Here is a 12794-nt window from a genome sequence, read left to right as displayed (position 1 = left end):
CTGAGCTTCTCAGAACCAGGCACAGTGGATCAGGCTGTGTTCCTTCCAGCCCTGCTCCCTTCGCATTTTCATCTCAAGGATACAACTGTGTGTTCCATTTTGTAATCTAATTTTAGACTATTCTAGTGAGTTGCTACCTAGTTTAACTAAACATTCAGAGGTCTTCAGTATCTGCCTAATGTCTGGCCTTCACGACATTCACCGTGAATTCCTATACCCCTGCATGTAAGTCATCAGCTGGAAGGACAGGAGGTGTTAGAGTGCTGGGGCGGGGTGGGGTGGGAGTTCTAATTTAGAGGGAGCGACTGGGGGTGGCCTCATGTTTCTCCTTGATGTGCACACAGAGTCATTACCAGCTCCAGCTGTGCCCCGGTGCAGACTGCCCCATGGTCATCCAGGTACAAGAGCCCAGAGCTCGCCGCGTCCAGTGCAGTCGGTGCAGCGAGGTCTTCTGGTAAGAGTGCGTGTGGGTGCTGAGCAGCCTGGGCTCCTGCTGCCTCTCAGAGCACCACCCTGCGGCGGGCGGCGGGGGAGGGGAGCTGGGCGAGACGGGGCCTTTGAACCAGGAGAGCAGCTCCGCTCTGGGAGGGCACCTCATGTTCCATGTTATGGATAATGCTCAGCCTGCAGACAAAAAAGTGGCACACATTCTTGGAGAACGTGCTATGGTTTATGCTACTAAGACTGGTGACCCAGAGATTTTATCTCTCTACCTGCACAGATAATTTACATATTACTATTTACATATTCAACGTTTTCATCGTTCTCTGTAATTCATAAACGTGGCTTACATCTTGGGGTTCACTGCATTCAGTAAATACGATGGGAATAGCGAAATGCCCTGAAGGTGTAGGCACTGTCCTGACAACGTGCCTTCATGCTCCCCGCAGTGTGTGGTAGCACTGCTGTCATCCTTGTTGGGGGAGGAAGTTGAGGTGCAGGGTATTGGCAAGAGTCATCACTTAGGTCCAGGTCTGTGCCGCTAATCCCACCTCCCTGGGAGCCTCACAGAGGGTGGGGCTTCAGGGACACTACATGGGAAATGTGGCGTGTGCACGTGGGCCTGCCTTTAAGACGTCGTTGAGGGAGCCTGTGGCTCGCCAGTGGTAAGAGCCCCTGAGGTGGCTGTTCTCAGCCTCCGTGTCCTGCACGGGAACTCTCCTGGGGCACGTGTGAGGCCGTCTGCCTGCGCGCCTGTCCTGCCCATCACGCTGTGGTGGCTGGGGCCCGGCCTGAGGAACGTGTGCTCTGGCTGAGCTGCCTGCACTGTCGGGGGTCGCGCCGCTGCAGCCCGTACAGCTCGGGCATCGTGCATCCTGTGTGCACATGTGGCTGGAAGGTGAGCCAAAGCTCCCAGAAGTGGGTCTCGCCCAGCTTGGTGTCTGAGCTGAGGTGTCGTCCTCAGAGCACCTCACCGTGCCTGCTGAGAGGCGAATTCTGAACTCGACATCCTAGTAGGAAGGGTGGACGCCACACAGGATACTGAGAACAGAAACTGTCATTTGGGTTTATTGAGAGTATATCTTGGAAGGACTGAGACTGGAGAGAAGTGGACACAAGATTTCAGTATAATCTCGAGCAGGTAAAGGTCTGAAAGGCCTTAGTAGGTGACTTTCCCTCTGAAAAGCTGTTCATCAGGATCTGTTGGCTTGGACAGAAGGAAAATTAAAAACCTGACCTAACGATTATTTGAGTGTTTTTCTTTTCTGGTTTTAAGTTTCAAGTGTCGTCAGATGTATCACGCCCCCACAGACTGCGCCACCATCCGGAAATGGCTCACGAAGTGTGCAGACGACTCTGAGACGGCCAACTACATTAGTGCTCACACAAAAGACGTAAGGAGCGTGTCTTCCCTGTCGTGGTGCTGCCGGCCTTGTGCAGACGTGGCAGTGGTGGCAGCGGTTACCATAGTGGGCATTCACTGGCGGGTGCATTCATTTGAGTCCAAAGCTGAAATGCCTGGGGAAGTTACGGAACCAATTAGGGCAAAACGAGGTCTTTCTTGAATGCCTCCCGGCTTTGAGATCCCCGGGAGGGGGGTGTGTGATAGCCACACCTCATACACAGCAGGCCCAGGCCTGCTGCAAGCCCAGACCTGCCCGTGCTTGTTCTGCACCTTCCCTTTGGAAAGATGGCCACAGCCCCTGGAGCCCGGGTGACCCGGCACCCCAGGCACTAGGTTCACGCGCTCACAGACACGGCTGTGGCCAGGACACGAGGCAGACGGCTGCGTGGCACGCGCCCGCCGGTCTCCGCGGCGTGTCCGGGGCTGCTGGCGCCGCTCAGGGCGAGTGAGCAGCTTCAGAGTCTGCGTCCTTCCCTCTTCGGAAGCAGGCGTCCGGGCCGCGCCAGGACTGGCCCCGCTCTAGCGCACTCCTCTCCGGCGCAGGCTTTCCGCTGCCTCCGCTGCTCTGTGCGCGAGCGGCCCTGGCGGGGTGGGTGGCGGCAGGCGTAGGGGGCTCAGTTGGTGCGTGGAGTGTTTCAGAGTCAAACTTGCTGACCTCATTTCCTTGGATTGCTGTTCCAGCCTCAGCGACCGGCACATTTAAGTGAGATGCTCCTCCCAGCAGGGCTCGCACGATGAGTCACTGGGCACAGGGGCCAGGAGCTGTGTAGTTGTCTTAGCCCCAACCTGGTGGTGCGTGAGCCTAACGGCGCCCTTCTGTCTCCTCAGTGTCCCAAGTGCAACATCTGCATCGAGAAGAACGGAGGCTGCAACCACATGGTGAGCGGCAGCCCTGCCCTTTGCGCATGTGCCACCGAGCCTTGGCCAGCGGGCCTTTAACATGTTCTCTCTGTTTCCCCCGACAGCAATGCTCCAAGTGCAAACACGGTGAGTCCAGGCTTGGTGTTCAGGCCCCGGGGCACAACCGTTTCCTGTGCCCGCGTCTCCAGTGCTTGTGTAGGGCACACTCGTGTCGTGCTGTGACAGGACACAGGGCAGCCTGCGTCACTTACATCCTAATGTTTATGCACCACCTTTCAGACCCTCTGTCATCCCACTGCCATCCGCCCCACATGTAGTCAGAAGTCAAGTTGGGGGTGACTCTTAGACCCTCGCGAACCCTCAGGCTTCCAAGAAGAAGATGTTACGTGATCTTTTTGTTTTTGCCACGGCAGGCAAGTAGCGCCGGCTTATCTGTGCTGCCTGACGGATGTGTTCCTGGAGGCGGTGAAATAATCCATGTCCCGTGAGGTTTCATAACGTCCCCAGCGGGGGTTTGATTGGCCTTTCGGGCCTCCCCCATCTCTCAGGAGGAGCTCATGTCGGGCCTGTTGGTTTTGCTTTCCTTCCCGCCAGATCAAGGAAAGAAGTGCAAGTCCTTCAAGGAGGGACCTGTGTGCGCATAGGTCTCCACACAGTGCGGACATGCTGCGGTTGCTCTCTAAGGGCCTGTCGCGTGCTCGTCCTGTGTTTTCCCAGGAGCTCCCTGTAATCAGTGGACATGGCACGAGGTTAGAAGGGAACAGTGACTCTGCAGTGTAGACAGGATTTAAAACAGCAGCAAGCACAACGTAGCTGATGGAGGAGAGCAATATTGCCTCTGTCCGATGAAGGCGACCAAGAGAAGGGAGTGGATGGCCTCTGGTCTCTGCGTTTGACTTCAGCTTTCCTAAATTTTACAGGGGCACCTTTTGGGAAGTCAGCCAACTCCTGGGAGTGAATCCTGGGAAACAGGGCTCCCCGCTGTCAGGCCTCGTCGTGGGCCCCTAGCAGTCTGTGGCGGGCCTCTGTCCTGGGATGTACAAGCGTCCCTAAGGGATGTTTAGTTTTCGCTCTTTGCTTCCCCTGCGGAAGCAGAGCCATAATTCTCAGCATGAACTGCTGAGTAGCTGTAGGTTTTATAGAAATGTGCTTTTTAAAAAAGAAGCAAGGGAAAAGCCCTTATTCCCAGCTTCAGGGACAGAGTCTTCCTAGGACAGATGTCAGAGTGGGAGGTGTGTGTGCTGTGAATGAGCCTCAGTGGAACATGTTCCTGACTGTTTGTCACAGTGGAGCGGACACAGCAGACCGGCAGTGTTTTGTGCTTTAGGAACCTTACTTTCCAGTTGGTTCACGTTCGTCCCGAGTGTGCCGCCTGGTGGTTAGACAGTTACAGACTTGACCGTGATAGTGGTGCTCCTGCCTGGCCCCGTACATAGGTGATATTTTTGACTGTGTTCTCTGTGCTGTGCTTTATCAGACCAGTGGTCTTGTACAGTCAGCGCCTGCCTGCATTGGGTTAAAAAGGCACAAAGCAGCCCTAGCCAGTTTGGCTCAGTGGATAGAGTGTCAGCCTGCGGACTCAACGGTCCCGGGTTCGATTCCGGCCAAGGGCATGTACCTTGGTTGCGGGCACATACCCAGTGGGGAGTGTGCAGGAGGCAGCTGATTAATGTTTCTTTCTCATCAATGTTTCTAACTCTCTATCCCTAGCCCTTCCTCTCTGTAAAAAATCAGTAAAGGATATTTTTTTAAAAAAAGGCACTGAGCATATACGCTCAGGAACTGTTGTTCAGATCGGCAAGGGCAGGCCACGGGGACAGTGGATTCGGGGAGACAGGCCCACAATCCTCTGGGAAGGGGGCAGCCTTCGGACGTTCTGATCAGGTGACAAAGCACAATCTGTCTGTCCCCACTGCTCTGCCTTTGGAGGCCTGGGCTTGCCTGGGGGTGATGCCTCTCTCTTCTGTGCAGACTTCTGCTGGATGTGCCTCGGGGATTGGAAGACCCACGGCAGCGAGTACTACGAGTGCAGCCGGTACAAGGAAAACCCCGACATCGTCAACCAGAGCCAGCAGGCCCAGGCCAGGGAGGCCCTCAAGAAGTACCTGTTCTACTTCGAGAGGGTAGGCGCTCCTCAGCTCTCCCAGAGGGGCTCTGCGGCTGGCCTGCTGGGGGGCCTCCCGGGGCCTGGGCCCAGAGCCACGTGCACACAGGCCGGGTGGGCTCCTGCGTGGCCCTGGGTGATGCCTCCATAGATGTGGCTCTCGGGCTCCACAGGGCGGTGTGGCCGACAAGGAAGGACGTGGTGCTGACTTGTGTGGGTGCTGGACTGAAGGACAATAGGGCCACCAGAGCCATCTTAGTGGTCAGATTGCGAGGGCAGTTCCTCCCGGGGAGGCCAGGCCCTTCAGCAGCCCACAGAGCGTGGCTCGTTTGGTTGCCGAGCACAGTAGACCAGTGAGCGCCTGTTGGTCCTCAGGGCTGGAGCCCTACTGCCCCAAAGGGGGAGAGTGGCCTGGCAGGCTGACTGTTGCTCTGGATACTCCCCTTCGGTCGCCCTCAAGGTCCCAGGCCCCGTGAGCAAGACGAGGCTGTGGCTGGGCTCCTGCAGCTTCCTCCTCCCCCTCCCCGCAGTGGGAAAACCACAACAAGAGCCTGCAGCTGGAGGCACAGACGTACCAGCGGATCCACGAGAAGATCCAGGAGCGGGTCATGAACAACCTGGGGACGTGGATCGACTGGCAGTACCTGCAGAACGCTGCCAAGCTCTTGGCCAAGGTCTGTGCCACCTCCCTCTTCTGATCCCCCGTTAGACCCAGACCTCCTGGTGGGAGACACTGAGGGGGCTGGGGCGTCAGCACCCTGTGCAGCCCGCATACTCCTGCTCACGGGCGGCCGTCCCTGCTGTGCCCACTGAGGCCCAGTCTCTGCTGGACGTCCAGGGGATCCCAGAAGAGAAGCACTGCTCTGCCTGCAGGAAGGAGCTGCGGGGAGACTAGAGCCCTTTTCTTCTTTTGTCCCATCCATGCGTCACTCAGGAAAATAAGAGCTTGTCTTTGGACAGTTATTGAGATAGATGTGTGGACTCTGAGGTCCGACTCAAGAGGGAAGAGCCATTGAGGCAGCTGCTGGTAAATAAATCCCAGTTTGGAAAAGGAACTGTGGGTGTTCTGTGGCCACTTTTGTTTCCTTTTTTCCATGTTGTCCCCACTTCATCCTTTATTTGGCTTGGTCGCATTTCTTTCAGGCCCATCCCTGTGGAGCCAGGCTAATGTGCATGGTGGGGAGAGAATTGTAAGAGCCACTGAGGTGCATGTGGGCTAGCACCAGAGACACAGGTCCCTCTCTTCTCCCCATTGCAGTGTCGCTACACCCTGCAGTACACGTACCCGTATGCGTACTACATGGAGTCTGGACCCAGGAAGAAGCTGGTAAGGCAAAGCGGCCCCTCTCCACTCTGCCCTCCTAGCGCCAGAGGTGCCCTGGGCATTGCGAGGCCAACATTAAAACAAAGTCCATCTTCAAATGGTATTTCTCTTCTAGGCATCTCCAGAGTAAGCCCCATCTCCTCACTAGCTGGCATTCTGTGTCATGGCCCTGAGTGCCAGCAGTGCGCAGGGAGCAGCCAGAGGGTCTGTGCCACTTGAGAGGCCAGTGCCCGTGCTGTGGGAGGAGATCAGTCTTGTCTCACCCTTTTCTCTTAGCCATAAACTTCCCGCTCCCAGGTCATTGTAAAGGACTTCACACCTGTGGTCCCGACGCTGAAAAGCAGGACGTTTATAGCACCTGTAGTCCCCCCAGGAAGACGTGACCACATGTCAGTGTTTTCTCCCTTATGAAATTCATGTTATTTATAGAGCATTTTACTGTTACAGCAGTTCATTGTTGCAGCTGTCGTTATTTACCAGGCTGGTTAATACCATTTAAAAAAAAAGTAGGTATTTTTATTGATTTCAGAGAGGAGGGGAGAGGGAGATAGAAACATCTGTGATGAGAGAGAATCATGGATCGGCTGCCTCCCACATGCCCCACACTGGGGATCAAGCCCACAGCCTGGGCCTCTGCCCCGACTGAGAATCAAATCGTGACCTCCTGGTTCATAGATCAATGCTCAACCACTGACCACACCGGCCAGTCCTGGTTAATACCAATTTTTAAAGTTGCATAAATGTCTCCATTATGTGGGTATTCCTCGTTTGGGGCGTTGTTTGTTTTCACTATTATAAATAAGGCGTTGAGGAACATCTTTGTGCAGAAAGCTTGGATGTACAATTACTAAGGCAACTGGTTCAACTTTATTTTAAGAGTTGATTTGCAGAAGGGCTGAAGGAAAACAGTATTCGGGGAATACAATGTCTGTGAATATCCGTTCATCGATATCTTTTTTTTTTTTTAAATATATTTTATTGATTTTTTACAGAGAGGAAGGGAGAGGGATAGAGAGTTGGAAACATCAATGAGAGAGAAACATTGATCAGCTGCCTCCTGCACACCTCCTACTGGGGATGTGCCTGCAACCAAGGTACATGCCCTTGACCGGAATTGAACCTGGGACCTTTCAGTCCGCAGGCTGACGCTCTATCCACTGAGCCCAACCGGTTATGGCTTAAAATATATTTTTATTGATTTTGGAGAGGAAGGGAGCGGGAGAGATAGAAACATCAGTGATAAGAATCATTGGTTGGCTGCCTTATGCACACCCCCCACTGGGGATCAAGCCCACAACCCAAGCCTGTGCCCTTGACCAGAATCGAATCTGGGACCCTTCAGCCTGCAGGCCAGCACTCCATCCACTGAGCCACACCGGCCAGGGCTAGATAGCCTTTTAATTGGGTTCTGGCTCCGGGGACAGGAACTAGCACTGCCCCCTTGAGGACAGCTTCAGGGTTGTCTGCTGCTCGTGGGAGCCTGAGGTGCTGCGTCTGCCCCCATCTGCAGGCCCTGCCCCCCTCCTTTTGACCCTCCTGCTCTGCCCATACAGTTTGAATACCAGCAGGCTCAACTGGAGGCTGAGATCGAAAACCTGTCCTGGAAAGTGGAGCGCGCGGACAGCTATGACAGGGGGGTAGGTGCTGCTGCTCCTTGGACCTCCCATTTCAGGGAGGGGACAGGTTGCTTGTGGGCTGGGAGCTGCTGCTGAGAGGTGGGGGGCGGCTGTGCTTTTGGCGCCTGGAGCCCGTCAGGGTGGCCGTGGCTCTGGCTCTCCCGGGCTGGACCATGCAAGCACAGATTTTGCTTCCTGGTGCAGGACTTAGAAAACCAGATGCACATAGCAGAGCAGCGGAGGCGGACCCTGCTGAAGGATTTCCACGACACCTAGGCTGCCCTCAGCGAGCACGAGGGAGGAAGAGGTGGCTGGAGCGCACCCGGCTGCTGTTCTGCATGCTGCGGGCTCTGCCTCTCACGACCCCAGGCAGCAGCCAGGCCGCCTCCTGAGAGACCCTGGCACACACCTCAGTCCACTTCTGTTTCATCTTTCTTTTTGTTTCTCCTACGGTCGAGGCCCTGTTGAATTGGCCTCTTCAGGATTTGTAATTCCCCCTGGACGGTTGTTGGGAGGGAGGGAACGTTTTTTTGAATGACTATTAATAGTATTAGCTCATTACAACTTACGTGATTTTCAGAGGTTGGAAAAATGTACCAAAAAAAAGCAAGAAAAAGGAAACCAACCATAGAATTACACAGAACCTTTTAAGAAAATAAATTGGCATTGGAGTGTTCGCCCTCTAGCTATTGTCCTTAGAACGCAGCGTGCTGCCTGCCCACCCGGCCTCTGAATGTGCACTGTAGGCCAGTGTGGCCTCTGCTTCCCGATTCGCTTGGTGTTTGGGGTCCCAAGAGAGGAGCCTGGGTGGCAGGTGGGGACTGGAGTTCGCCTGTGCAACGGGCTGCTCCTGTAGACCTTCGGTCAGGGGCCCTGCCTGACCCTACAGTGCGCAGGCAGCACAGGGCGGGGCTTGCCCCGGCGCCTGACCGGCGCGGGTGGCGCTGCCTGTGGGCTCATCTTGATTCTTGAAGGTGAGGCTCACCCGGGGCTGGCTCCCGAGGCCAGAGCCCACCGCGGAGCACAGACGGTGGTCATGTGGCCTCCAGACCCGGGACAGGAGGGGAGCACAGTGTTCCCTTTGCCTCCTGCAGGTAGAGATCCACTTTCAAAGGGGATTGCTCCCCAGAATAACTGTTTAATTTGGCCCCTCCTTCTGTGGCAGTGTTCGGGTGGTAACTGACCAAGTGCTCACGCAGGGTCCCTGGCACTGTCCTGCCCGCTCCTCTGGCGAACCTCGGGTCGGAGTGCAGCGTGGCCCTTGCGAGGGCCCCAGTCGTCCTGGCTCCGGGGCCTTGTTTGCACAGGTGGTTTTCCTGTTACCTGGAGTGTCCGCAGCTCTGGGGCTTGGGCGCTCTCCCCTTGCCTGACTTCAGGTGTCGGAGGGCTCCACCTCCAGGGCCTGGGAGTCTGAGACCAGGAGAGCCCTTAGTCTGTGGTCCCGGCTCCTGTAGGAGGGGCTGGCCAGGGAGAGGGCCAGGGCTTGCACAGCTGAGCCCAAAGGAGCAGGTGGTTCGTTTGTGTGGTGTCCTGAGCCTGGTCCTGTGGGCCTCCGGAAAGTTAAATCTGGTCTCAGGGTTTCCGTGGCTGCGTGGTGCCTGCACGCTGAGGCTGCCATAGCTGTCTGTGCTCGACCTCCTTGACCTCCCGGGAGACATATAAATACTGTGGTGGAAATCCTTTGATATTCAAACATTTTCACCTCAGCAGTTTCCCAGGTACCCTGGTTGTAAAGTGCGTTACTCTTGGAGACAGGACAGCTTGGCTCTTGGGGGCACGGGTACACAGCTGGGTGCGGGTCCCTTTCCCTCCGCTGGGGTTTTGTCTGCTCCTGTTCTCTCTTGCAAGGGGCGGATTGTGGTTGGAGAGAGAACAGTTAGTGTAGCCAGTGAGCCCAGGATTGGATGGGGCGCTCCCTGGACCAGGAGAGCCTGTGGGGCCTGGTGGGGTGTGAGCGCTGCGCTGGCACGTGGATGGTCCTGCTTACCTCCTGTCTTGCTGTGTCGCCGGCGTGGCCCAGGAGCCGAGCTGCAACTCTCGCCACGGTCGCACCCTGGGCGCCCTGCATGTTGTGGACTGCACAGCCGCCGTGTGCCCGCACCTGGATCCAGCTGCAGCCCAGCCGCGGGCGCTGTGAGGCTCGGTGCCTGACCACAGCCTGCGGGCCTGGCCCGGGGGCTTCCCTCTGCCCCGCGGCTGTCCCTGGGGAGGCCCGGCCGAGCTTTCCTGCCCCGAGAGGGTAGGAGATGAAGAAGGCACTGTGTTCTCATGAATTTGCCGTATATCTTTGTTTTCTTCAAAGAAAAAGTTGAGGTCATGTCATCTGCTCAAAGTTGAGTAGTTTATTCAAAATAAATTGAAAGTTTCTGATTATAAAAGTGTGTGTAGATTTCTTTCTTCAAAGGACCCTTCACGTAGCCTCCTGAGGGAGCATCCAGGGTACGGCCTTGGCACCGAATGCGCGGCCTTTTGGTCAGCCCCTCCTCCAGGCCTGCGAAGGCCCCGTGGCCTGACCGCCTTCCTCTTCTGGGGAGAGGACACTGCGGAGGGAGGTGGGCTAGCCGAGCTCCTTTCCATCCCATACAGGCCACCCCCAAACAAACGGACCCCTGGCTTTCTCACAGCCCTGCTGAGGCCCTGGGCCCCTCCCCTCCCTCGGACGTGGGAGCTTAGGGCTGGGGAATATGGCCGGGGTGGGGTTGGGTTGCAGCGGTTCTCAACCTGTGGGTTGCGATCCCTTTGGGGGTCGAATGACCCTTTCACAGGGGTCGCCTAAGACCATCCTGCGTGTCAGATATTTACATGACGATTCATCACAGTAGCCACATGACAGTTATGAAGTAGCCACGAAAATAATTTTATGGTTGGGGGTCACCACGACATGAGGAACTGTATTAAAGGGTCGCGGCATTAGGAAGGTTGAGAACCACTGGTAGACAGTCCTGGGTTATGAAGATAGGACTTGAGATCTTGAGAAACTAGAGATGTTTGCAGTCATGCCAAAGGCTGAGGACAGGAAATACAAAGTATGGGTTCCCATTGAGGGTCCATTTGTGGCGACAGGAGTGGCAGCAACATCAGCGACAGCTCAGGGGTGAAGGCTGCAGAACTGTGGGCAGCATGCACGGGGCAGTCAGGCCAGAGCGGCCTGGACCCTGCGGTCGGAACTCCGCAGTTGCTCCCCCTTGAGCCTCAGGCGTGAGAGAGACATGGGCTCTGCCCTGGGGGGAGGGGGGGGCAGAGGGGACATGGAGGGAATTGGTCACAGGTGAATGTTTCCTCTGAGGCAGCAGGGCCAGCGGCCACTCCTGCAGGTCAAGGGGCTGAGTACCACGGCCTTGGCACCATGCCCTTGGCCATCTTAAAGAAAAGAAGCCCTCGCTGGTGTGGCTCAGTGGGCAGTGTCGGCCTGCAGACAAGGGTCAGGGTTCAATTCCGGTCAAGGGCACAGGCCCAGGTTGCAGGCTCGATCCCCAGTTGGGGACGTGCAGGAGGCAGCCGATCAATGATTCTGATCATTGATGTTTCAATCTCTCCCTCTCCCTTCTTCCCTGAAATCAATAAAAATACGTTTTTTAAAAGAATATGGTTCCTTTCCCCCTTAAAAAAAAAAGGAAGAGAGCAAAGTCTAGGGCAGTGATGGTGAACCTGACACGCGTGTCAGAGGTGACACGCAAACTCATATTTTTGGTTGATTTTTGTTAAATGGCATTTAAATATATAAAATAAATATCAAAAACGTAAGTCTTTGTTTTACTATGGTTGCAAATACCAAAAGATTTCTATATGTGACACGGCACCAGAGTGAAGTTAGGGTTTTTCAAAATGCTGACACGCCGAGCTCAGAAGGTTCGCCGTCACTGGTCTGGGGGAAGGACTTTCCACGTGGCCCAGGGGTTCCTGCAGCAACCGGCATGGCCCACGGGCTGGGCTCTGCGAGGGGCACTGAGGGCCCAGCATCGATCTTGGCTCGTTAAACCAATCCTGTCCCCAGGAGACAGTCACACTGACGTGCACTGAGCACACGCCCAGTCCTCGCTGCAGCCCACGTGCCACAGCTCACCTGGAGGAAGTGCACGTGTTCATGTTAGAAACCGGGAGACCCATTTTTGTAACAACACAGCACCCAGATGTGACTGCCAGTGAGTGACCTGGGACTGCCTGCCGCCCGTGAGGTGAGCCTGCCGAGAGATTCAGACATCAAAGGGGTGGTCGGTTTTAAAAGGCCAAGAAATTGTAGTTTATGATACGACTGCGAAAATCCCACAGCCAACAGATGGAGCAGAAATGGGGTGACGCTGCACCCCTTCCTCCCCTCAGCTGCTTGCTTCCTGCTGTCTGGGATGAGCTAACAGACAGGAGCTGCGCGTGGCAATGGACAGAACTCCACTGCAGAGGGTCATAGGAAGGGAGGGGCATGGAGTTCGGAAAAGGAGTTCAGGGAAGTACATTTTTTACTGATTTCAGAGAGGAAGGGAGAGGGCCCTCCGAGACCCCCCTGAGAGACAGAAACATCAATGATGAGAGAGAATCATCGATTGGCTGCCTCCTGCATGCCCCATCGAGAGATGACCGGGGAATCAAACCTTGACCTCCTGGTTCATAGTTCCATGTTCAAACACAGAGCCCCACTGGCCGGGCTAATTATAGATTTTAAAAGGCTAAAGAAGAGCCCTAGTCAGTTTTGCTCAGTGGTTAGAGTGTCGGCCTGCGGACTGAAGGATCCTGGGTTCGATTCCAATCAAGGGCAAATACCTTGATTGCAGGCTCGGATCCCCAGGGCTCGTGTGGGAGGCAGCCAATAGATGTCTCTCTCACACTGATGTTTTGTGTCTCCGCCCCTCCTTCCACTCTCTCTAAAAAGCAATGGAAAAAAATATCCTCGGTGAGGATTAACAAAACAAACAAAAGGCTAAGGAGGCAATGGTCTCAGTATTCAGTCATGGATACCAGGAAACCATGGCATCCTTGGTAAAACTGTGACGACCAGAAAATGCAGGGACAGGGAGGGGCTTAGCTGGATGAGGAGACACCGCCAGTGGG

General features: G+C 55.4%; 1 protein-coding gene across 1 annotated transcript in view; it reads left to right on the top strand.

Annotated features, from left to right (window-relative positions):
• Positions 1 to 10125, top strand: part of ARIH2 (ariadne RBR E3 ubiquitin protein ligase 2) — a 50065-nt gene extending 39940 nt beyond the window's left edge. The window contains 9 exon segments of the mRNA XM_081106309.1: positions 345 to 454; positions 1718 to 1835; positions 2675 to 2725; positions 2812 to 2833; positions 4679 to 4830; positions 5342 to 5485; positions 6070 to 6138; positions 7689 to 7772; positions 7956 to 10125. Of these exon segments, the coding sequence (XP_080962435.1) occupies positions 345 to 454; positions 1718 to 1835; positions 2675 to 2725; positions 2812 to 2833; positions 4679 to 4830; positions 5342 to 5485; positions 6070 to 6138; positions 7689 to 7772; positions 7956 to 8027 (822 nt within the window). The 3' untranslated portion in view covers positions 8028 to 10125.
• The last annotated feature ends 2669 nt before the right edge of the window (positions 10126 to 12794 follow it).

Source organism: Myotis nattereri (assembly GCF_964212035.1).
Source record: "Myotis nattereri genome assembly, chromosome: 14".
Taxonomy (NCBI): Eukaryota; Metazoa; Chordata; class Mammalia; order Chiroptera; family Vespertilionidae; genus Myotis; species Myotis nattereri.
Note: the sequence above shows the minus strand (reverse complement) of the source record. Positions and strands in the feature narration are given on the sequence as shown.